We start from the raw sequence: 26,686 nt of genomic DNA, 5'->3' as shown, positions 1-26,686 counted from the left end.
CTCCGCCGCGGAGCCCGGGGGCCAGCCGGCGGCCGTGACCCCGCCCGAAACCCCTCTGGAGCCGCCCGGGGACAGTTCCCCTCTCCTTTCTTCAGCCTCGCCCGGGGTGGCCCTCGCGCAGCCCGGCAGCTCCGGGGAGCGCAGCCGGGAGGGGCGACCAAGGGGCGTCTCGGGGCTGGGAGCAGCCCGGCCCCAGCGGGCTGCGGTCGGGGGGGTGGGGGCGCCGGAGCGGCGAGGCCCCCTCGCCGGGCTGCACGGGCCGCCGGGCCCCCAGGCTGAGAGGGGGCCGGAGCGGCGCCCCCGCCGCCCGCGCGGGGTCTCCCCCATGGTGCAGCGGGGTTCGGGATGTCGAAGACGCTGAAGAAGAAGAAGCACTGGCTCAGCAAGGTGCAGGAGTGCGCGGTGTCCTGGGCCGGGCCCCCGGGCGACTTGGGCGCGGAGATCCGGGGCGGCGCGGAGCGCGGCGAGTTCCCCTACCTGGGGCGGCTCCGGGAGGAGCCCGGCGGGGGCACCTGCTGCGTCGTCTCGGGCAAGGCGCCCAGCCCCGGGGATGTGCTGCTGGAGGTGAACGGGACGCCTGTCAGCGGGCTCACCAACCGGGACACCCTGGCTGTCATCCGCCACTTCCGAGAGCCCATCCGTCTCAAGACTGTGAAGCCAGGTACGTCGGCCCAGCCTTTTCTGTTGCGGGGTCTAGGGGGGAAGTCGGGGTGGGCGTCCTGGGAGCGGCAGCCACTCCCCACCGCTTATCGCCCTGGGGAATCTTAGACTCCGTGGTTGCTCCGGACTCGCTGGCGAGGGGGAGGGGCGGCGATGGCGATTCCCGTTTTGCCGATGGGAAAACTGAGCTCTGGCTTGGCCAGGCTGCTCTGCAAGCTGTCATAGATTTGCAACCAGAAGCAATTTGGGTTTCCTAAACCTGTAGCCCCGTCTCCTACCGAGAGTTTTTGACTAGAGGGGAAACCAGCCTTTCCGTTCTCCTTTGTGAAGAAGGTCCTCCTGATTGTAGCATGTTCTTTGGAACAGTCTTACGCGTTTTCTAATAGGGAAAGAGGCTTTCTACTACTGAGGCACTTGGTGCCGGCGTTACTACCTAGTGTACCTAGGAGGGCTCAGCTGCTTCAGTGTTTCTTCTGCACTAGCAACACCTTGGAGCTGACAGCCTAACTCACTCGGTCCAGGTGGTTTCAGGTGTCTGGGTATCGATGCAGTACAGAATGTGGTATGTGGCCCAGCAGTGTGTTCTTGCGGGGAGCTGTTGAATAGTCTGGGTTTCTAAAGAAGACCTAGGTGCCTCTTTCGAGTCACATCTCTTGTAAATCTTTGATTTTACACCGATTTTGTTGACGTGGTGGGTGAGATGGACCCCTGTTGCCCTGGTGTGTTTCATGCGAGTAAAATCTGCTGCCAAGCACATTACGTTTAGGTTTCAAAGCATTGATCAGACTGCGTACAGTGAAACCCGATAGGATGCAATAGTCCTTCTGTATTTGTTATTCACGGCATTGTTCCTTTCGGCATTGGTTAGAACGTGGTTCTGTTTTCTGAGATGCTTGCGGGAGAGAGAGAATTATGATCACAACGTTGTTAGAAATCAAACTAGTTTTGCTGAGCGTGCCCCACTGAATATATAGTGCATCAGAATATAATGGGCTGTTTAATTGTGACTTGGGCTAGAGGAATCAGTCCATCCCTTGACTGCAAAATGCTAGAAAATTCGGGAGAAATTTTTAACATGTTCTCTCCCTCTCTCATTGTTTTTTCTTTCTCAGCAGCTCACTTTGGAAATCTCTCTTTCATAGTCCTTGGGCTTAATGGGAGCTGATGGTTTGTGGTGCAGTAGACGTATGTGAGTATTGTGGGTGTATACACACACACACACTCACAAGTCCCTGTAATCTTAAATGAAGATTTTCTTCGTGTGATCTACCTCATCATGTTCATTTAAAGCTTATGGTTTATGTAAGGTTTTCTTTTTTATTGTTAATTTGAATAACTTTGGCAGACTTGAAACATCTTCTGTATAGTTGTGCAAATTCAGAAATTCTTAACTCAAACTTTTATACGTCAAAGGGGGAGGGAAGGTTTTGGGGGCTGTAATGGCTGTAATCTAGGGAGTCGAGCACTGTCTGTAATATGCAAAATACTATATAACACATATTTACTAATCTAGATGTCATTTAGTTCAAATCCCATGAGTCAGGGAATAATGAGAACATCTGCATCATTGCCTTGTGTTTTGTTTTGATTAGTTGGGGCACGAATGAGAGTATAACTGTTATTTTCAAAAATAGTTTTAAGATTTAATGGGAGGAAGTTGATGTATCCTCAAATTACTGTGATTCTTTTGTAGACTGGGAGTATTGGTTTGGTCTGCATGCTATATATTTTCTCAACGTTTATATCAAATTTGAGAAAACAAATCAGAATTTAGAGTGTATTCAGTAATACGGATTAGCTGTGTTGGATGAACATCATATGCCCCAGAGCGTAGTTGACAGTTTTACAGTAATAAAATTCTGCCCTCTTGACAACCTCAGGCACTGTCCTACTTCAAATGTTTGGCCAAAAAAGGGGAATAATTTATATTCATGGGTTGAGCATATTTTCTGATCATTAATTATAAAGGTTCTGAACACTACATTTATTTTTTTAAAGATCTGCTCTGCTTCAGTAATTTCTAAAGGATACCACTGTGTGTCATCTGAGTTATTCTTGTTTCTAAGCAAGTTGTAATTTAAAGATTTTAATTTCTCCAAGAATAGTATCCTTAGGTTTCCAATGGGCTCATGTTAAGCATTAGATTAAATGGTTTTCTTGAATGGCTATGCTAAAACAACATTTGTCATAAAATAGCAAGATTTTTGCAGGTTAAGTACAAGATTTCAAAATTAAAGAAATTAAAGAGCCAAAAGAGGTAATTCCTAGAACCTGGGGTGTGATTAAAACCAGAATAAATATCATCTCCAATGGAGACAAAAATTTTATATTGTTAGGATTAAATTTGAAAAGTATGAAAATACGAAGTGAGGACATTTAAGAAGGAACTTGCTCTGCACGGGTTTTTTTTCCCATTTTATTTAAACTCTGAGAGAGAAATGGATTTTCCAATTTAATAAGGAATTGTAAAGTGTACTTAGCACTGTCTCTTGTCTTACAGAACTGTATTCATAACATACCATTTAGAAACTAGCACAGTACAAGAATAAACTTAACCATTTTTGTGAGATGTAATATTGGTGGGGGATGATCTCACGTTCATTGTCTTCTGGCAAAGTCCTTGGCAAAAGGATGTGTATGGATCCTTCCGTGTGTGTGTGTGTGTGTGTGTGTGTCTACTACATGCTAAGGGGAGCCCAGCCAAAGCCAGCACCAACACCCAGGTGACTTGAGGTTCTTTCTATCAGTGACCGTCTTTAGCTTTGATTTGGGGCTTACTTTTTTTTTACTTGCAAATTCCATTAAAGATTATAATAAAATAAACTCTTTAAATATGCTTCCTAATCCTAGGCATTTCTTGAAAGAATTAGGGAATTTCTTATTGGAATCTTACTCATATTTAGTATTCACATAGTTCTTAGTGGTGAGTATGTTTCTGTTTCTAAGATAGTCTTTAGTTTCACCCATTCCTTGGCCCAGCTGGTCACCTGTTTCTTAATTACAGCCCTGTCTTTTTTTTTTTTTTTTTTTTCCTCTGCAAAGAGAGAAGTTTTCACTTGAATTTGAACTTTGTAGTTTCACAGTAGTAAAGGAAGTTGAACTTTAGACCTATGATGAAATTGTTTCATGATCTAGTCCTGTAAGCAGGATTAGTTTCTTTGAATTTATTTCAGAGCATATTTTTAAGCAATTTCTATTCTGATTAACGATAGAAGTAGTTAATTTGGTTCTCAATTTCTCCAGACTGTGAATGTACAGATTTTGTGGAATATTCACTTCTTCATATACATTTAAACACCTATTTCAGTGGTTGCGGATTATGTGGCTTTTATTTCAGAGATTAAGGATTGATGTAATAAGTACATGAAATCCTTGTCTACTGCATTATTATGCACACTCTGCTTTCAACTACCTTATGTCTGTTACTGTATCTAGAGAAGAAAATCATGAGGATCAATGTTATTGTTTAAACAAACACTAATTTGAAACATCTTGTTTAATGCCAGTTAATCACAGGTAAAAGTCTTTGCCATTGACTCTTTGAGCGTCTGATTTATAGGGGAATTTTGTTAAAATGAGCACATTCCTAGAAATACATTCCCCATTGGTGGGGACACACTACTAGAAGCTTTTAAGTAAGGATGTGTGTGCTATGCCAGTCATCAATCACCCTACCTCCCTTTCTTTTCACTTTTGGATCTTTTTGGTTTTTTGGTTTAGAGGGGATTTTGGGCTTGTGAGTTTTGTTTGGGTGGTTGTCCTATTTGAAGAAGGGGAGAGTGAGAGAAGTTAGAGTTTAATTGCTAGCCTCCTAGGTTTCCAATACAAAAAAAAATTTTTTTTAACAACAGAAACTAGGGAACATAGCATTAAAATTTTGATAAACCTTAAATTGGAAACTTTCCTGTTTTCTTAAATTTTGGTAGCAATTTTTTTGGGTCTAAAATTGGTCACAAGTAATTGAAGTAACTTCAGGTTCTGGACTCTTCATTGACACCTTTGATTCATGTGAATAATGGGCTTTTGCCATAGGCGCAGAAGAAACACTTAATATTTGGCCCCTTTCAGTTTTCAGATCATTTTTATTTCATTCAGCTTAATGCTAAAACTGATTTTTGTAGAACGGAACTGTGTTCCTGGGGAATAGAAATTGTTTTTCCTCTGAGATCCTGGGATGTGTTTTATAAAACCTCTTAATATAAGAGACAAATTTCAGTGTGTGTGTGTGTGTGTGTGTGTGTGTGTGTGTGTGTGTGTCCTGGTCTCTAATTTATGTAAGTTGATGATAAATCTGCATTTGCTCTAGTATCTGACTTACAAAGTCAGTGCATACCCTTCTCAGGTGAATAGTTTCATATAATATCTTTACTATATAACCCCTAAGTGCTTTATAAATTTTGTGAGCGCTTAGGGGTTTGGGGAGTATGTTGTAGGAGAATTTCATTTTTATGAGCCACTTCAGTATTTGGTACCAATTTCAAACTCTGCCAGTTTCCACGTCAATTTTCAGTTGTTTGTAATTTGATAAAGGATACGTGTTTTGGTATGGAAGACTAGAATGGTGACTCCTTTAATTAATTAGTCAGTTTTGGTTCTCTTCTGAACTTTCAAGCAATAATTTCCTTGTAATACTGCATTTTGGCATAGAGGGGAAAAAATGCCCTTTATTTAAAACTGCTCCTGAGGGTAAAGTTTTCAGTGGCTCGGCGGCTAGTGTTGGGAGAGACGTGTTTGTGGGGAAGAGTTGCTCTTTTTTTCCTTGAACAAATACTATTCAGAATGTTTCCCTGGAAAGGTGCTTATTTTACTTTATAAAGAGAAAACAAAAGATCAATTACTGGCACACATTCATTCCCTCAACAGACATTACCCCACGTGAACCAGGGCTGGTGATATAAAAATATGAAATATAAAAGTGAATCAGAAATGGCCTCTGTCTTCCGAGAAGCTCACACTTTTATGGGAGCTTAAGATTTCACTGGTAAGGACTCTCTGTAGTAAGGGTTTTCCCTTTTCCACTTTTCCCCTAGTACCTAAATAAAACTCTTTAGGTAAGTTTGAGTATGAATTTTGGTGGAAGCTACACTAATGGGTTGCCAAGCACACTTCTAAAAAGTGGTGCGGGTTTACATGTTAGAATTTGGGCTCTCAAGTCATTCCAAAAAGAGGGAAATAAAATATAGACACAATTATCTTTCGAAAAGCCCTTAGTTAAATTGCTTCCAAAATATACTGTATCTATGTTTTATTTACAGCATATTTTATACATTGTATTGTGCCATTTGTAGGATAGGTACTATATGTCTTGTTTCCACTTACACTGAAACCAGTTGCTTTGTTTTGGTTGAGCACCAGATGAAATAGTTTGCTCGCATTCAAGAGTTGTTTTGTTGTGTTGTGTTTCTTTTTTTTTTTTTTTAAAGTTTATTTATTTTTGAGACAGAGAAAAGACAGGCATGCCAGAAATAGGTTTTATTTAAAGAAACACAACACAACAGGGGCACCTGGGTGGCTCAGTCAGTTAAGCGTCCGACTTCAGCTCAGGTCATGATCTCACGGTCTGTGAGTTCGAGCCCCGCGTCAGGCTCTGGGCTGATGGCTCAGAGCCTGGAACCTGCTTCCGATTCTGTGTCTCCCTCTCTCTCTGCCCCTCCCCTGTTCATGCTCTGTCTCTGTCTCTCTCTCCTTCAAAAATAAATAAACAGTAAAAAAAAAATTAAAAATAACAACACCTATTTCTTAATTTTAAGAAATTATCCCCATCTGGGTGTGCATAGTGAATTTGTAGGAGTTAAACGTGTACATGTTAAATGTGAAAGAACATATCCTTTTTGTGGCTTGTTAGGGTCTTTGCCACCTGCTCTTATTTTCTGCCTTTGCTACCTGGGGAGAGAATTGTAAAGAATTTTGAACTTACCCTGGCTTTGAAAGATGGATATATTTTCGTTGAGTGCAATTAGTATCCTTTTAGTAGTATGTAAGAAGCAGAAGAGAAAAACATGGGGCAAGAATATTCAATACAGATAGGTCTACAGTATAGTCTATCTCAATAGTGTGCGAGTATGTGTATAAAACCTTACTTTGTATAAATGCACAAAAACGGCATTATAGAATAATTGGAAAATGGAGAATCATACTAATTGTTTAAGTATGTAGGTAGTTCTAATATGAATCTTATAAGGTGCTTTTTTTTTTTTTTAATTGGAGCTTGAAATGTTTTTCTTGTAGAATAATGTTGGTAAAGTGCTTAATGCTATTTCTACCTTCAGCCTTATTCAACTCATAATGTAATGAGTATTTTTATTTAACCCATAATGTAGCTGAAATATTACCAGTAGTACTGTGCTTTATGGTAATAGGCTTTCTTGTGTTACCTTGGAAGCCTAGCCGATTTTATAGGAAAATGCAATTTCCTAGTCTAGTAAAAAGGGAACTGGAAATAGATTTCCACCTTAACTCCCCCTTTTCTTTTGTTACAGTCACAGTTGACTGACTTCCAGAGAAGAGGGTCATACCATTATATCTCCATCCCCCCCCCCCCCCCCCCCCCCCAATGTGTTCTGATGCATCTGCATTGCAGTGGTTCCCAGGAGCAATTCTTTTTTTTTTTTTTAAATATTTATTTTTGGGACAGAGAGAGACAGAGCATGAACGGGGGAGGGGCAGAGAGAGAGGGAGACACAGAATCGGAAACAGGCTCCAGGCTCCGAGCCATCAGGCCAGAGCCTGACGCGGGGCTCGAACTCACGGACCGCGAGATCGTGACCTGGCTGAAGTCGGACGCTTAACCGACTGCGCCACCCAGGCGCCCCACCCAGGAGCAATTCTGCCTCCCTCCCCGCTAATTTCAGTCATCCCATGGTGGGGATGCTTGGACTGCATTTTGCTGGGGAGCCACCTGAGTGCCCCAGACTTTTTTGTAATAATGTATTTGCGGTTCAGGGCTTTTAAAGTATTATGGAATGCAAATTGGAAGGAAATTTTGCTTCAGATTTATTGAAATGAGCATCTATTCTATTTGGAGGCTGTCCCTCTTGTTTTGGGCATGCATTATGAACAGTAACTGACTTACTTAATTAAAACTTTCTAGCATCTTTGGCTCTTTGCTTTTTCATTGTGGAGATAATTTTAAACACATAATTATTTTTCTTGCTTTCAGGAAGTTTGTGAGAGGGTACCCTGTTTGTCATTGTTGTTCTGATTAGGAATTACACGTGACTATGAAAAAGTGGGATTTTACTGCACATGATGGACATTTCACAGAAATAGTTTGATGGAATGAAAATACTCTGAAAGGGAGGGAAAAAAGGAGCATTTACTAGTAAATGCTTTATTTCTGACCTTAGTCAAATAGAATTAAGTGAAATTGGCATTTTTTTCCTCTAATAATTTTTAAAAATCCCCTTTAATGGAGTAGCCTTGGAGATCTGTTACTCTTTGGATATGGTTATCCAGTTTGCAACAGGTATCCGGTAATAGGTAGGTCAGATCTCATCAGGAAGGGAAAAAAAAATCCTAATTCACATGTCAATTTCTGTGTTTGTAAGGATTCTTTAGCAAGTGACAGAAACTACTGAGGTTAATTTAGGCTAAGAAATTTATTGGCTTACATACATGAAAATGCACGCCTACGGCTAGCTATAACAGCTAAATTCATGCTCTCAAGTGATGGTCGTTGGGACTATTACTTGGCTCTTTTCCTCTGCGTTGGCTTCTTTTTCAACTCAGATCTCCGTGTAGCAAGAGAGGTGGTTCTGAATCCCCAAGTCACACAGAGTCCTTAAAGCTTCTCATCTTTGTTCTGGAATCCAGTAACAAATCTCATGCAGGGACTTTGTGCCCATCCCTTGGACCAGTTGTGGAGAGAGGGCAGCATGGTACCCTGATTGGTCAGGCCTGTGTGAGATGTCTACTGCTGCAGCTGGGAATAGAAAGCACAGTGTGATTAATAGCTGTTCTAGAACCCCAGGAGATAAGGGATGGATAGTTCCTCAAAAGACGGGATGCTGGCCTCTTTTAAAAGATTTAATCTCTCCTACTTTGAAACCAACAGCAGTACCCAGTTGTCATCAAGCTATCGTTTTTTAAAAACCAGATAGACTCTAGACCCAAACTGAGGCACTCCTTTTACTCAAATAGTTTATTTAAATATTACAATTTTTGAAGTTTTTGATTTAAAAGTTGCTTTTATCTAAATGGTCTTTAAGAGGTCAACATCCTAATTTAAAAATTTTTTTTTAAGTTTATTTTTGAGAGAGAGAGAGAGAGAGGGAGAGAATCTGAAACAGGCTCCAGGCTCTGTGCTGTCAGCACAGAGCCCAACACCAGGCTCGAACCCACGAACCATGGGATCATGACCTGAGCCGAAGTTGGACGCTCAACAGACTGAACCACCCAAGTGCCTCAACGTCTCATTTTTTTAAGAAGTACTGGTTGTAGTTTTTTGTTTTTCTTTTTTCTTTTTCTTTTTTTTTTCTGTGTAACATCAAGATTCTTTGAACAGTGCTGCTTGTTCTTAGGTGGATGGGATACTTTGGAGGATCATTTAATTATCTTTGGCAGTGAGAAAATGATTATTTTTTTAATAATCTTTAAAAAAAATTTTTTTTTAACGTTTATTTATTTTTGAGACAGAGAGACAGAGCATGAACAGAGGAGGGGCAGAGAGAGAGGGTGACACAGAATCAGAAGCAGGCTCCAGGCTCTGAGCCATCAGCCCAGAGCCCGACGCGGGGCTCGAACTCACAGACCGCGAGATCGTGACCTGAGCTGAAGTCGGACACTTAACCGACTAAGCCATCCAGGCACCCCGAGAAAATGATTACTAATCTAGTTAATGGAATTTTTAAAACTTAAGATTATTGTACCATTTGAACATGAAATTCTAAAATAATTGTTTTCCAGGATATTTTGCTTTTAAGACAATGGTCTTCTTAAATATAAATTTAAGGATGCATTTTTATTGTATTTCTAAGCATTTCCTAACAATACCTTTCAACCATGATTTCAAAGAAGTCAAACATAATGAGCCTACTACTTCACTGACTCTTTGAAACACTCTTACACTTAAGCGTGTACTGTGGTATCTGTTTAATCGCCTAAAAAGTTACTTGGAGACATTGTAGGATAAAATCAAACTACCTTTGTTTTTTTCCAACCTCCACTGGGGGTATTTGGAGTGGAAGCTGAAAATTGGAAGAGGGGTGGATAATCCGAATATCTTTGCACGCTATTTTTACCTTCTTGATTACCATATAAATATCTTCAACTTGGTACCATAAAAATAATGTTAATATCAACCTTCAGTTGCCATGAGCAGTAGGAGTTTTGCAGTTTGGCTCATTGTGGTCTGGTAGTTTGTATCTTTAGTGAATGTTGAACATTGCCAAATTAATGGTAAATATTCTGTACATCAAAACCAGCATTCACGGAATTGGGTGTGATTTATCAAGAATCATAGCATGATTTTGTATTTTCAGATTAGTTTATGTCCATCTTGGGACGTCTTTAGACCATATTTGGAAATTCGCTGCTTCTACTGCAGAAGTCTATTACCAGAGTTCAGTATTAATCCCATATATTGATTGATTAAGCCATGGAATCTGTTAAAATAATACAATTTCCTTACTTCTGCTCACAGAACTGTATCTTAACCCATCTCTGTAGCTTTGGGCAAAAGAACATTTTGTTAAAATATTATTAATTTTAGCTACGGATACTTTTCACTAGTTTCAGTGTTTTAAGTTGGAATGTCCATACTCCTTAAAAATTTAGTTTCCTTTTAATAGAGTTAGAATTGCTAACTAGAGCTATCTCATAGTGAAATGCTGGTGAATGAAATGACCCATCAGCCTTCCTTTGGTGGCACCTCTAGGGTGACAACCTTGCCCTGGGTCTAATAGGAATATTCTGACTTGGGGACTTGTTGCAAGAATGCTAGCTGCCGAGTACTGAGTAACAGTTGTATGTCCGTACATTATACACCCACCTCATCGGGTTTATAAGGTTGTGTGTGTTGGCATAGTATATTCCTGGAAAGAACTTTGTGTGTTGTCATTCTCTATGAGTCAGGTGTTATCCTCTCTCTTTTACATGTGAGAAAACTAAGGTGCAGAAAGATGAACACACTGAAGGTCTCAGACTCACGAGGAGGACTGTCAACTGAAGTAATTTTTTTTTTAAAACTTTTTTTAATGTTCATTTATTTTTGAGAAAGACACAGTGAGTGGGGGAGGGGCAGAGAGAGAGGGAGACACAGAATCGGAAGCAGGCTCCAGGCTCCGAGCTGTCAGCGCAGAACCTGACATGGGGCTTGAACCCACGAACCGTGAGATCATGACCTGAGTTGAAGTCGGACGCTTAACCGACTGAGCCACCCAGGCGCCCCTGACCTGAAGCAGCTTTGAGTCTTCCCTCTTCACTTTCCAGATAGAAAATTATTTCATTGTGTCTGGAGAATCTGCCGTACTTCCTTTTTCTCTATTAAAAGGAAAAACCCCCACGATTTTGAATTGTTCGAGTGGGTGTTAAATTCAGTAAAACATTGGGCAAGTACTTAAAATAAAAGCTTTGTTGCTTCTGTTTCTAAACAAAGTTTGTGGCAGTGCAGTTTAATCCGTATAGCCAAACTGCGTGATGAAGTAGTTATTCCCAAGAGTTACCAATCAGACAGAAAGTTAGCATTAATTCTTGCTACTGTTGTAAGATACTGTTCTCAGCAGTTCTATGTAAAGGCCTGGATACTCTTAGCATAAATATACTTGTGAAAATTGTATACCTGATGCTGCAAATAATACCTTGTTCTCATGTTTCGTGTCCACTCACTCTGTAATTCACTCACCAGGAAGGTGTTTGTTAACACACGCATCTTGAGCCAGGTGGCCTAAAAAATGCTCTGATGAATGTACACCTGAATAAATTTTGGAACTCGGGATTTTTTTTATAAACATGCAGACTCGGTTCAAAGCATACTTTGCTTTTAAATAAAATTCAGCTAAGCTAGATAGAAGAATAACTCATTGTATTCAAGTAGATCTCTCTGCTTCCAGGCTTCAGGAACTACACGCTAAGGTGGTTCCATTGAAGAGGCAGTGAAAGCAGGTCGTGAAGTATTGGCACCTCTTATTCTTTAAGTGTTTGTGCTGTTATGTTTTCTATTTGGGCTCAAAGTCAGCCCTTCAGCTGGAAGGAACCATAGCAATCCAACTAATACCCTTAGTCTACAGGTAAATAAATTGAGGCTTAGCAATGGCACGTAACTCTGCTCAAGAGTCGTAGCGCAAAGCTGGCAGAGCAGGGACTAGAACTCGGGTTGCGTTTATTTTGGCTTCTGGCAGAAGCATTTCTGTAGGAAAGTTTAGCGAAGTTGGTGGGGGAGAAAAAAAGAAGTAACCTGTTAAACATCTTCTGTCTCTTTATGAGATCTGCCTGATTTTGGAATTAAGTGTCACAGGCCAGACTCGGTGTGTCATGCCATCAGCATGCAACGAGTGTTGTTGTGGTACAGAAGGAGCTGGAGCACAAGAAAGAATTTTAATCGTTATATATCATGTCACAGTTTTCCAGGGCATTTGTAGCCTTACGTAACGCAGTAGTCTGTGGTTAAGATCTACATAGCCAGACAATTGTTGGCTGGTGTAACAGCTGTATGTGTGAGTATTGGTTCTTGTTAGTTGTTTTTAGCTTTGAAAAATTATTTCTCCTCTCAGAAAGATCCTCCACAAGGCTTTCACTGGAGTCCTTCTGAATGGGCGCCCTGTATGGCAGACTCGGGTTTCTCTTCTTGCCCTTCTCGGTGGGGTGATAGTACAAGTCCGAGTTAGAGCTGGCTCCACTTCTGTTTTTTTCCCTCGGCCTGACAAGGGGATGCAGTGGAGGAAAATGAGTTCTTAGGCTCGGGACTGCTCAGGGATGTGGTAGAGGAACCGTCAGGGGCACTTCTGGCTCAGGATCCTTGAGCTTGCCTGGCTGGGATGATGGTTGACGTGACTGAGATGCTCCTGCTGAGTACAGGACAAGTAGATGTCTCGGCCCACAGAGACCTGGCCCAACAGAGAAAATACCCACCTGGGTGCGACAACACTGAAGAAGGGCGTCTGGGTGGCAGCGCTGGGGAGACTGTCTTTATTAGGTGTGACTTATGGGAACGGTGGCATCTTGCTTGGGCCCTTGGTGTGTCTGTGAAAGAATAGCATGGGTACCTGCTGTCAACCTACCATATATTCTTGCAGTATTGGCCGGGGTAAAGTGCAGGAAACAGAAAGGGATGCAATACAGGGAATTAGTTGCTTAGGGAATCTTTGAAAGGGCTAGAGAGCTGGGCTCAGGCCAGGAATCTGGGAGCGACTTCTAGGACACCTTGGAACAACCTGCCTTGGGAGCTGTCCTGTCTGCCACTGTCAGGAAAGTGGCAATCAGGAGGCTGCCACTGTGACTAAGGCAAGAGAAACCACTGCCTTTGTGACGAAGGGGACCATAGCAGCCACTGCTGTTGCCATGATAGCTGCTTGAAGTCTGGAATGTGGTGTCTGGCTGGTGCTGTGGCAACTTCTTGATGCCTCTGAGCTGTTGACTAGAGGCTCCCCAATACCCTTGAAGCTGGAGCCTGGACGCTGATATGCCTGTGACCTTCTTTGCTAGCTGAAGACCGCTAAAAGCCACAGGCTGGTGGAGCTCTGCCTTGCTTCTGCCATCTGTGTTTTGTGTCCTACGTCTTCATGGTGGAACCAAATTTTCATTCCGAATACTAGTCGTAAAGGAACCTGGAAAATAACAGTTTTTCGTTTTCCAGCCTCTGCATTTCAGGAAGGCATACTATAAGCACGTGAATGCTGCATGCCAGCTGATCCCCACACATCTTTTTAAAGATCGTATTTAAATACACTTTAACCCTTTCCTGATAACTCATTGTCATTTCTGCGAGCTCCTCTTTTTGAAATGGCCTTCGTTGGAATGATCACAGGGCCGATGGATTTTAACATCTCTGTCTTTGTACTAGCTCACGTCTGTCCCACCTCCTGCCCCTGCTGCTGAGATATCTGTGTTTTATATCACTTGATCTCCACCTCCCCTACAAGCCGTAGGCATCCAGGGCAGGGAGAGCACCTCAAATGAAGCAACAGATTCATAGGCTGGTCAGCAACCTGTGATTTCTGTGGCCTAGAAAGATGAATGGAGCCAGTGAGAATCTTTCCTGGGGATGTGAACTCAGACAGAAAGGAAAGAATTTCCAGTTAGGAGTAGGGATTTCAGCTGAGGGGTTTTGCAGTGGTGCAGTGGAGTTGACCGTACTCTTTTGCAAGACTGATGGTTAAATTTTCAGGAATTGTGTGAGTGAGTTGTCCAGGACAGCTATTTAACAACATTAAGTTGCATAAATTTACAGTTAAGCAAATTATGTTAAAAACAAAGGTATTTAATACTCAAAACTAAGGATTTCCTTATTCTCAGCTTTATTGAAGTATAATTGACAAAATTGTAATATATTTAAAGCATACAATGTGAGGATTTGATATATATACACGTTGTGAAAGGACCCCCACAATTGAATGAACATTTCCGCCCTTCACATATTTACTGTCTTTATTTTGATGAAAACACTTAAGTTAGTAAATTTCATTTATGCAGTATAGAATTATCCACTTAATCATCATGTTATACATTCGGTTGTAACATGACTAAGGTCTGAGAAGCTAAAGTTTGCACTGTTTGCCAACCTCTCCCCTTTTCCTGTATCCCAGCCCCTGGCAACCACCACTCCACTGTTTCTATGAGAAGATTGACTCCTTTTTCTTTTTTTCTTTTTCTTTTTCTTTTTTCTTTCTTCCTTCCTTTTCTTCTCCCCCGCTCTGCTCCCCCCTCTTCTCCCTTGACTCCACGCCCTATTTTATTCTAATACATTTTACTACCATCTGTGCTCTTGGGTTTCTTTACATTTATTATCTCTGAGTGGTGGAAATGCTATATAATAGTATGGGGAGGGAGAGTCAAGGTTGGAAAGGCCATGCTAAACCATGTACCAACTAATGTTATGGGAGAAGAAAGTATGAGTGAGCAGAAGAAATGATGCATGCTGTGGGGCTGAGGGGTGTTCATAGTAGACCACAGGAGGGAAGGACCACAAACTCTACTTCCCAAGGTCCAGGATCATTCTGGAGTCATCCTATGGCTCTAACCTCCAGGAGGTGCAGCCCTACCTATTTTATTCCCTGTTCTTGGAATTGTGTGAAATTTTGAATTCCTCTGTGTTATCAACCTTAATAGAACACTTTGGAATTTTATGGTATTTTATTTATTTATGATTATGTGCCTTTTCTCATGAAGAGGAGACCGTGTGTTGAAAGTTTGGGTTCAGGTTTTGTGGGATGAAGATTGAGGTAAAGAAGGTCAAGAGGGGCAGGAGCAGTGTGATGTGTGGTTATTTCCGGAGAGGAGCACTTGTACCTTGTAGTTTTTGGTCCACATCCCTGCCCCAGGTACATTTCGTATTAGAAGATTGAAATCTCCACTGAGGGATGGCTACTGTAAATGTATATATTTCACTCTGTGGCGTTTTTCATGTGTAAACCGTGCACAGACTGGTAGAGTTACTTGTACCCGGAGTAGCATGTTACTGTGTAAATGCCCCAAGCCTCAAAGGCTAGAGAGAGTCTTGGGGCACAGGTGGTCTCTCTGGCTTCTCTTGTTGCTCACTGCCTCAGCCTCCTCGGCTGCCTTTGATCAGCTGCTCCCTCTCTGCTCATCTCTCCAGTTTTGTTTTCTCTGTACTCTGATTGCTTCTCCCATGTGTCTCTGCTTTCCAAAGAAAAAACTGACCTTGGAGAGATCCTGCCCGCCAATCGCAGCGTGCCTTCACTTCCCCACGTGGGTTGTCCGATCTCAGGGGGTCAGGTGGAAACCTAGGGTGGCCTTCATCTATTTTCTTGTATGTTTGTCCTTACCTAGATAGTCGGGAGCTGCCCTGTACCCCCAGAACATGTGCGTGTTATGTTTTTTCTATTTCTGGAGTTGGAAGTATTCCAGAAACCTGGTCTCTAGGTAATATTTTATTTGATGTCCTTGTTTTAGAGGTTCAAACTGGACTGCACATAGTAAACAAACCCTGTCTTTTAAAAAGTCATCTTAAAAAAACAGTGATTGGATGGGCACCTACCTGGGTGGCTCTGTTGCTTGAGTGTCTGACTTCAGCTCAGGTCATGATCTGACAGTTGGTGGTTCAGAGCCTGGGGCCTGCTTCAGATTCTGTATCTCCCTCTCTCTCTCTGCCCCTCCTCCACTCAATACTCTCTCTCTCTCTCTCTCTCTCTCTCTCTCTCTCAAAAGTAAACATTAAAAAAAGTAGTGATTGGAAATGGATCTTTGAAAGGCCAATAGATAATCTCTTAAGATCATTTCTTACTCATTGAAAGCATAAAAAGTTGCCTAACTATGGCAGTTAGTCTGCTGTTGAAATTCTTGTTAGCATTCTATCCCTTTATCAGTATTAAGGAACTTCTTACTATAAGTAAACAATATAGAAATATTTTATCGCTTCTCGGCCTTTTGGCTAAGATCAAGTGAAATATTTTATCATCCCCCCAAAATAGTAAATGGGAATAGGTATAATTTGTCTTATTTACCTGCAGTTTGCAAACTTTTCACCTCCTAAGATACTACTTTTTCTCTATCACTGGCACTGGTGGTGATTAGAGAACGTCTATGCAAACAATATTAAAAGCTCACCACAGCTCAGGGGCCCTGGGTGGCTCAGTCAGTTAAGTGTCTGACTTCAGCTCAGGTCATGATCCCGTGGTCCTCCAGTCCGAGCCCTGCATCAGTCTCTGTGCTGACAGCTCAGAGCCTGGAGCCTGCTTCGGGTTTCCGTGTCTCCCTCTCTCTCTGCCCCTTCTCCCCTGCTCGCACTGTGTCTCTCTCTGCCTCAAAAATAAATACACGTTAAAAGAAAAAAAAAAAGTTCACAGCTCTTCTGTGGCCATTTTCTAACCTTGGGGGCCTGAGTACTTGAGGTGATAAGGTCAGAATTTCTTCTTTGTGCTTTTATGGAGTCCCTCTCTTTAAACAATGGTGCGGCCTTGCTGAGCTGTTAATTGGCTTCCTGCTCATAACAATAATTTCTGAAAGAACAGTTGTGTTAGTGTGTGTGTGGTAAGTGGTCCTCACATACCACTTAGCCAAACCTTTCTTGTCCTGATTTTTCACCTCAAGCTGCTCTAGGAAGCTTTTCACTAGGGGGAACAAGGGTATCTCCATTTCTATTGTCCTTGTTGTCTATTGGTTTTTAAAAATAATGGAACTAAATAGAAACACAGGGCTTGGTGCATGTAACTTTACTTTACACACCACAGTTTAGGGCCAGTTGTCTTTTTTTTTTTAGGTTCCTAGAGGTGAAATTACAACCTCCAGACCATCTTTTGGCCAAATCCAAACAGATTTTTAGTAAAGTTTGATGGAATTTTACATAAAACTGTGGCCAAAGCACAGTTGAGTTGTAGGACTTTAAAATGTGGGCTTGGAATCAATCTGTGGTGGGATCTCAGTTCTACCACTTATCATCTGTTACCTTGGACAGATTACTTAGAAGCCTCAGACTTCATCTGTAAAGTGAATATAATCCTGCATATCTCATAATGTTGAAAAATACTGTGTTAGATGCAATTGGGCAGGATGTTTTTCCCTACTGTTTTAAAATGCCCCAGAAAAATCATTATTATTATTTTATTCATGACCCTTGTTTGTAACAGGTTTAGAATGTTTACTGTTTTAAATCACTGACCTAATTACATTTCTCATAATTATAATGCTGTTAATTCAACCATAGAGATAACTAGGAGTTATCCTGGAGAACTGGGACCAGTAATGAATATGGCTTTTCTTATTAAGTATCAAAATTCAGAAATATACGTGGGTCTGCCTTAAAGATAAATAATACCTTCATGAGCTGAAAACTGCAACTTTAGGTAATAATGCAGTGTATACCTAGGTTGGAATTGTGTGCCCCCAAAAGGTATGTTGAAGTCCCACCTCCAGGACTGCAGTTTAGAAGTACGGTCATCGCAGACATAATTAGTTAAGATGAAGTCCTCCTGGGGCACCTGGGTGTCTCAGTCGGTTAAGCATCCAATTTCGGCTCAGGTCATGATCTCACGGTTCGTGAGTTCAAGCCCCATGTTGGGCTCTGTGCTGACAGCTGAGAGCCTGGAGCCTGATTCAGATTCTGTGTCTCCCTCTCTTCGCCCCTCCCCCATCCAAGCATCCGTGCATGTGCACACTTTCTTTCTCTCTCTCTCTCTCTCTCTCTCTCTCTCTCTCTCTCAGATAAATAAAACACTAAAGAAAAAGTGAAGTCCTCCTGAGTAGGGTAGGGTGGGTTCTTCAGAGAAGAGACACCTGAGGGGGAGGATGCTGCCCGACCACGAGACTGTGGAGGCAGCGCTTTGAAGGGCTGCACCTGCCGGCCAGGGCCACTAAAGATTGAGAGCTACCCCCAGAAGCTAAAAGAGACAGAGACTCGACCCAGGATCTTGGAGAGACTGTGGCCCTGATGGGACCTTGTCTGTGGACTTCTAGCCTCCAGAGCTGTGAGAGAATAGATTTCCATTGTTTTGAGCCACCTAATTTGTGGTACTTCGTTACAGTAGCTTTAGGAAACTACTCTACCATTTTATAATGATAAATATATCCCTGCTATTTAAGAGACATCTCTGTATGGAAAAAAGAGAAACATCTCCGTGCAGTGGAATTACCACCTTCTTTAGAACCTCTTAAATTGTGGATTAATATGCTAGGTGTAATCAAATATGTTTTTTATTTCAGCAATTAATATGATCGATAACAAAAGCTAATGACTGTATAAATTCCCTCAGGCTGAAGGACTACAACATTGTAGAGTAGGCGATAAGTCACTTCCTTACATGGGTTTCCTTAGTCATGTTCCCCACCTTTGCCTTCGTGTGTACCATTCTGAGGGCAAGTGAACTAGTACCACAGTCAAATGTAAGAGCATAATAATGTTTTCATTCGGCAGAAATTTACTGAACATCTGCTAAGTGCTTGACGGTATTCTAAGCATTGAGGATGTGGCCATAAAGCAAATAAGCTCTCTTACGGAGTTAGCGTTGCAGTTGGGGAGGTAGATAATAAACAAGAAAATATAAACTAATGCCACAATAATAGTTGTTGCAGTAGCAAAGACTTCAGTAGCTCTTACTGTATGCCAGACATTGCTTTTAAGTGTTCTCCTTCGTATTTATTTAGTCTCGCAAGGACCCTATGAAACCGTTATATCTCTGTGTTCAATCTGAGAAACCCTAGGCACAGAGAAGCTAAGTAACTTACCCTAGGTCACACAGTTAAGGAAAGTACAGAGCTGGACCCTGAATCTAGGCAGGGTCTGTGTTCATAAGCGATGTACTCTACCCTTCTGAAAAGCATAGATCAGGATGATGAGGTAGAGCGTGTATTGTTGAGACTGGGTGGCCAGGAAAGGCCTCCCCGAGGTGGGGACATGTAAGCCACAAGTTGAAAGACTGGAAGGAAGGAGTCTGCCGAGTGAAATTTTTGAGAAGAAACCTTGCTGTCAGAGGGAATTATTAAGTACAAAGGTCTTAATGTAAGAACTGGGTGTGTCATAGGACTGGAAAGGCCAGTGTGACTGGTCCCTGGTAAAGGAGGGGAGCAAGCAATAGGGCTGAGGTCGAAGAAGTCGGCAGAGGCCCGTGGGGGTCCGTAAGCCATGTTAAGGGTTTGGATTTCATTTATATTCATAGTGTCACCAGAATGTGTAGAGCCGGAGAATGATTGGCATACATTTCAAAAAGTCACTGTTCGTGATTTGGGAGGAGCAGGAGTGGAGGAAGGGAAGGAGGTGAAGGTCGGCTTGATCTAGCATACAAGTAGGGACGCTGAAGCTAAGGGGAAGGACTTGAGAGAGGTCTTGAAAGAGGAGCTAATGGGACTTGGCTGATTGTTTGCAGGTGAGGGAAGGAACGGCCTTCAGGGTAACTTGGAGCTTTTTGCTTTGAGCTTTGAGGTGAGGGTGTGTGGTGGTGCCATTTCCAGGAATAGGAAAGATGGGAGATTGGGGCTAGTGAAGAGGTTTTCTGTGGAGGAGGTATATCTGCCATCTAGATTACTTTCTTAACTCTTTACTCTCCTTCCTTTATTATATGTTAACCCATCCCCATATCCATCTGTCAGTCCTGTTTCTTACGCCTTTCAAAGTCAGTTGTAGTCATCATTACGTTTTCCCAAGGCAGGTTTTTAGAATCTCCATTTTTCTCATTTTACAGACGAGAAAACTGAGGTGAGATGCTCGAGGTCGTGTAGCGAAATGTCGGCGGATCTAGGATTACCATGCAGGTTATCATCAGTCTCAGACTCTAATTTGATTTTATTTTAACATATATATAAGAACAAAAATGAATTTTGGGGACCGGACAGGTTTTGCTGCCAACTGGCGTATGTGCTAAAAATCTCTTGGACCCAAATTTCAAAGACCAGATGCAAAGGATGTGGTACTACTGTTGCATTTGATTGGATTACAAAGTGAGCGTATCGCTTAGGACTTGTTGGAAAGTACAGTATAATGTAGAACGGAGAACATTTTCAGATAGTTGGTCCAGGAATGTAGCTTGGGATTCTTCCAAGCATTAATCCTCTTGTTGGCAAAGCCTTTGCATTTAATTAGCAAATGTTCCGTGCATGCCTACTATGCTCTAAGCCTCACGCCAGGCCAAGATACAACAGGGAATGATTCATTTCCTTTCAAGGAATTTAGCCTTTCAGTTTTGTTTCAATTTCCTCAAATCTCCCTCTATCGTTTGCTGTATGTTTGTTTAAAAATGCAATAAAAGCTGTAGTTTAAAAGGTAAGAAGGTTTATTTAATCTAGGTAGAATTTCAGCCTCTGTGGCAAATTTATATGCATATTACATAGGCTGCAGGTTTTTCATTTGCTTTGTGTGAGCACCTTGTTTTCTAAGGAGTGAAAATAGGCCATTTTAGTCTCTAGCTGATGGAATTAACTAGCTAGGTTATCAGTGAAGTCAGTATCAAGCTTGGAAGTAAATAGTGATTTGAGTTGTTATAGGAGTATGAGACATGTTTATCTTCAAAAGTGACACTTAATTGTCTTAGATTGATGTTATTTTTGTGCTTCCTTGTAGAATAAACATTTTCACAATTTATTGACTTCTGATAGTTGAGTTTTAAGGAAATTAACCCAGTAGAGCGTTGTGTTCTTCCCGTACTGTGGTTGCTGTCTGTTCTAACATTTAATATCCTCCAGCAAGTCTCTTGCTCTTATCTTTCCAAACTCATTTCTCATTATTCCCCAGTACAGATACTCCGTTACAGCCAAACTAAAGTGTTTGCCCTACTTTTTCAAAATTCTGTCTTAAACTTATTTCCTTCAGAGATTTTTTTAGGATTAATCTGTTACAAATTTTATTTGTATACTTTGCAGCTCCAGGATACTGAAATGGTTCTGTACTTTGCCATAATACATTATTAATTTTATAGCTCTTTAGCTCGGTAACTGAGACTCCATCCAGCGGACCGTGGTGTTAGAATTGGTCTATTACCAACGCTGAGGAAAGTGCTCAGATTTGCATTAATCAATAAAAACACTTTCTAGACTGGAAGGCAGTTCTGTACCTTTGACCAAGAAGAGCTTCACCTTGGTGGAAGGCTCGAGAGGAACAGTTTACTCTCCCTGATTTGTTTAGGAAAAAGAGAAGCAGATGGAATTTAGCTCCTTGTCAGTCATAGTTAAAAAAGTATAGAGGGCGAGAATGCAAACTGGTGCAGCCACTCTGGAAAACGGTATGGAGGTTCCTCAAAAAACTAAAAAGAGAACCACCCTATGACCCAGCAATTGCACTACTAGGCATTTATCCACGGGATACAGGTGTGCTGTTTCGAAGGGACACATGCACCCCCATGTTTATAGCAGCACTATCAACAATAGCCAAAGTATGGAAGGAGCCCAAATGTCCACTGACAGATGAATGGATAAAAGAAGGTATAGTATACATATATATACCTACAATGGAATATCACTCGATGCTCAAAAAGAATGAAATCTTGCCATTTGCAACAACACGTATGGAACTAGATTGTATTATGCTAAGTGAAAGAAGTCAGAGAAAGACAATACGATTTCACTCATGTGGAATCTGAGAAACTCAACAGATGAACATAGGGGAAGGGAAGGAAAAATAAGATAAAAACAGAGGGAGACACACCATAAGAGACTCTTAAAGTACAGAGAACAAACTGAGGGTTGCTGGAAGGGTGTTGGGTGGGGGGAGGGGCTAAAAGACAGCCAGACCTAGTTGAATTAAAAAAGTTATGTCTTTTTTTTTTTTTTTTTTAAACTTAAGTTTTGGAAACCGAGTCCAGTAAGGGAGGGAGATGTGATATTATTTATATAGTTCCCATAAACTGAATTGTGTACCTTGTTTTATAAAGAATAAAACTCATGTTATGAATTTTTTCTTTGACATCTGATTTGTCCCCATGAACTATTCCCGAGATTTTTACATTTAACACGGGAAAGGTTGGTCATCATCGGTACCAGTTTGGTCAAAATCAAGTAGGATGTCTGGGATAAGACTTCAACACCAGCATCCCTGGTATTAAGGAAGAGACAGGGTTTAGGGCAAAGGTAAGATTATAAAGTGAAATTAGTGAAAATTAGTGAAATTAGTATTTGGTACCACCCTGACCCCACACACCATTTTCTCTGCTCTCATCTTCATTTTTACTTCCTGGTGGTTTTTTTCCCCCCACCCGTGTCTGTACACTCACTGTCTTTTGACTGTCTAGTCTCAGTACCGTCTTCCTGGCTGGCACTCCCTACCACTTGGCATTTTCCCATCATATAGTAGAGAGGTGTCAGGAAAGTTCTCTGATTAACCTATACGAAGTAACACTAAACTGATGTGAGGAACTATCCCAGCCAGACGTGCTCAGGCACATTTTCCCCTTCATGTCCTGTATGACTCGAAATAATAGAATTTCAAGCAGTGCTGTTAAGAACTTTTCCTCAAATCTGCCTGATTTAACTGACTCTGGAAAGTATAAAGAAGGTACCTGTGGTTGCTAGCTCCTCTTTCAACATTGCATTTCTTCAGGCACTTGCGTTTCTGTTGCCTGCGGGCTACCTTCCCCCTTCTGTTGTCTTACCAGATTGCTTTCTGGAATGGTGGGTTGTTCCAAATAAATGGGGGGAGCGCCCTGTAGTTTGAGTTTATTTTGTAAGAACTGAAATAAAAGTCTGCTTTATCTTTTCCGGGTGACAGTCCTCTTTGTGGGGTTGACAAGCCTCTCTTTCTGTTACAAAGGAGTCTAGAGCGTGGATTTTGGTTATTGGTCCTAAATTTGAATTCCCGCCCTGCCACGGTTCTGCATTCAAAAGTTTCATAGAATATAAAGAATCAGGACAAAAAGAAATGACCCAGAAGCATTCATTAACATTACTTTTTCTTTTACTATTTTATTTTGTCTGTGACATTCCTAGACATGAGATTACCTGGTAAAAAATATGAACATTTTTGGACATCTTGATAACTGTTACCTAATACTTTTTCATTGTACCATTCTGTCTTCATATCTTTGGAGTTTTATTTTCTTTTTTAGACAAATGTCAGATCTTTTAGCCCAAAAGAGATTCTTCTTTTGGTCTAAAAGTCATCCATTGTTTTGGATTGTTTACTAAATTATTTAACAATGCAGGAAAACTTCAGCCCTCACCTCACAGCAGTAACTGTCATGTAGATAAATGATCACCATATACCAGGTGGTTAGCCTTGCCTTGGTAGCTAAGTAGCCCAGTGAGGATGCCAAAAGTGTCTATTGGTGATTGGTTGTGTTCTGTCTTCTGCCTAAAATTTTGCCATGGGTAAAATTGCTTTGATCAACGGAAGGTAGGGTCCTTTTACTCTGTATGTAAACAGCTCTAATTTGGATATCTGGCACTTACCTCCTCACTTCCCACTTTCTGCCCTCCTTTAGCCATAGTCAGATGGACCTTGTGTAAAAGCGGAAGTCATCTTGGCTATGCAACCAAAGTTGTTGATATTTCCATTTTAAACAACTGAATCAGTCTTAAGTTTTGAGGCAGTAAGTAAATTAAAATCCAAAACCAGTCCTGGGGTAAGCCACCAATAAATTGCCAAAATGTTTAAAAACATGACCTTGACAAATATAAAAGCTGTAATAGACAACCTATTCTTAGAAACTTAATCTCTGTTGAGTGGCAGTGTTTCAGTATTAAAGCTGAGCTGTTTGGGCACATTGACCTTAATCTAGTGGAAAGCGGTAGGCTTTGACATCGACACACAATCTCCATTTTAGTAACTACAAAATGCCTTGTTTTTAAATTATTGTTTCTGAACCTTGTATTTTCACTGATGACTTCTGATAGTATAATTATGCACCTCTGTTATATCTTTTGTCAGAAGGCTAATTTGTAAATAAAGACTGACTTTCATATGTATCCTGTAACCTGAAATAGTATCTGAAAGTGTCTTTTAATTCACAATGATTCTTGAAAAACTGATGAATTAAATGAGCTATAAATTTTGTTAGAAACTGATTTCTAACTTCTTTGAAGGGAATTGATTTGTTCCTTGGTTTCCTCTCTGAATCTTGAACAAAAATTAATTTTTAAAGGAGGAAGTTGAATTTTCTCTTCTGTTTAGTGTCCATATAAAAATAAAAATAGATATTTGCAAATAAAAATATTTACATTTAGTAATAGTAATACAGTAGTTCTGTGAATTACCTTATTTCAATCCAAGTTAACATATATTGCAAAAGCAGGTTTAAATAAAGTAAATGATGTTTACGTGTAAGATACTGCTAGATGCTGTAATTAAGACTTAAGAGTTTCTTTCATATTTGTAACATTAATTCCAATTGTTAGGTGAAATTTGGTATATTTTCTTAATAAGATGAACTTATTGTAAGTTTCACATATTATTGTAAGTATTTGGGTGAATGTATTACTAGACGAAATAATGAAAATCTGAAGCAATCCTTGCATTTTCAGAAACAGGCAATTGTTAATTGTACATCCTTTCCCCTAGTGTTTTTGGGTAGCTTTTTGGTAAATGCTTAGCTAGTAGTCTTTTCAGGAACACAGTACTACTAATAACAAAACTAAGCAATTATAACTCAAATGGTCTTTCTGCCCAAAATTCATTTAAATGTAAAGGAATTGGTTTTGTGTTTTTGTTCTTAATTACCCAGGCCCTTTACTTTATAGATTGAATAATTTATTTTACTTTTAATCAGATCCTACCGATCCACCCGCACACATGTGCCTGATGGAACCCCCATCACTGGTTATTTGCGGAGGTTTGTGTATACCAGCAATAGAGAATGATCGTTTCTCCTTGTTTCCTGAATTCCTGACACTATTCAAATCCTTTGCATTTTATGCTCAGACTGTTTACATCCACTGTGATCTTCCTTAATCTTTTTTCGTTTCATCTTTGCCATTATGTCCTGTGCTCCAGCCCCAGATTAATTTCCTCGAGCATTACTTTTGTTACATCATTCCTGTGTTCAAAAACATCTGTGATCTCTTGTTGCCTACTGAAATCCTCCGGTTAGCACAGAAGCCTTACAGGTATGGACCAGCCTGCTTTTCCAGCCTCACCTCCAATTATTCCCTCCTGTACCAATGAAATGGGTTTGTTCCTTACTCCAGAGTACTCCTTGTACTTCTTGTAAGTGTTAGGTATGTTATCTCTTTACCCTCTTTCCCAGTATCTTGTCTTTCTAATAATTTTTATGTCAGTTCGTGTTCTACTTTCTGGATAGAATTGTGTGTATAGGATAAGGTTAGATTATGGAGGATTTGAACGCTAGTGAGAGAGGTTTGTATTTTATCCTAAAGTCCGTGAGAATAGCCAGATGTTTTTGAGCTGAGGTTTATCTAAGTAATAAAATAATATATGCTTTATCTGGCACAGGTGTGTAGGACAGATTAGAGAGGGTAGAGATTAGTGTGGAAATCTTGAAAGGAAGAGTCCTATTTCCCAGGACAGGTAAAACTGATCCCATGGTAAGGAAGAGATACCAGGTATCAAAGGTGATGGATGTTGAGATACAGAAGAAAAGAGAATGTGAAGGACAGCTGGTTGAAGGAGGAATATGATTTACAATTTAAATTTGTTAGGATGATAGGATATGAGTGAGAACCTCAGGTTAGATCTTGAACGTGAGTTACATTAAGACTTGTTTCTCGGGGCGCCTGGGGCACTCAGTCACTTAAGCATCTGACTCTTGATTTTGGCTCAGGTCATGATCTCATGGTTCATAAGTTCGAGCCCCACATTGGGCTGTGCACTGGCTGTGTGGGGCCTGCTTGGGACTCTCTCCCTTTCTCTCTCTCTGTTCCTCCCCTACTTGTGCATGCTCTCTCTCTCTCAAAATAAATAGATGAACTTTAAAAAAAAAAAAAAAGACTTGTTTCCTAAATTCAGAATGGAATGCATGGAGTTTCATTCAAATAAAAATGATAAAATTACATATTAAGAAAATGTATGTGTTTATAGTATAGGTATATAGTACTATAAACAGTAAAGATATTGGCAGATACTTTGTTTCTAATATAACATGAAGTAACTATTGAATCACCTTTGAATTATTGCCATAGAACTTAGTAATAAAATCATTGGTGATTTTTTGGTCAGATTTATTAGGATATGATTTACCGAAAGTAAATATAATCATACAATATATGTCAGTTGTATAATCACGGTCACGATCAAAATTGAGAATATTTCCATCACACATAAGATTCTCTAGTGCCCCTTTATAGGTTGGTGATCTTTCGAGCATGTAATTTTTACCTTGTCATATACTTCATTAAAACAAAAATTTGGGGTTTCAACCAAACAAATTATTATAGGAGTAAATATTTGGAGTCTTAAATTGGGGGAATTTACTGATTTCTGGTAGCTTATATTTAACTGAGTGATTTAAGAAGGAGACTGATATATATGTGTCCTTCCAAG

The 26,686-nt window shown here is 40.7% G+C and overlaps 1 protein-coding gene and 1 pseudogene across 3 annotated transcripts in view; both read left to right on the top strand.

Annotated features, from left to right (window-relative positions):
- Positions 1 to 231: 231 nt before the first annotated feature.
- The window catches only part of MAGI3 (membrane associated guanylate kinase, WW and PDZ domain containing 3), a 251,668-nt gene continuing 225,213 nt past the window's right edge, over positions 232 to 26,686 (top strand). For all 3 annotated transcript variants that reach the window (XM_058716161.1, XM_058716160.1, XM_058716162.1), the window contains exon 1: positions 232 to 661. In XM_058716161.1, the coding sequence (XP_058572144.1) occupies positions 346 to 661 (316 nt within the window). In that variant the 5' untranslated portion in view covers positions 232 to 345. The remainder of the gene's footprint in view (positions 662 to 26,686) is intronic.
- On the top strand, positions 16,185 to 16,357 carry LOC131505725 (U2 spliceosomal RNA; annotated as a pseudogene).

The sequence above is a fragment of the Neofelis nebulosa genome, chromosome 2, assembly GCF_028018385.1.
Source record: "Neofelis nebulosa isolate mNeoNeb1 chromosome 2, mNeoNeb1.pri, whole genome shotgun sequence".
NCBI lineage: Eukaryota > Metazoa > Chordata > Mammalia > Carnivora > Felidae > Neofelis > Neofelis nebulosa.
The sequence above is the reverse complement of the archived record's forward strand: the minus strand, read 5'-3'. Positions and strand labels throughout refer to the sequence as shown.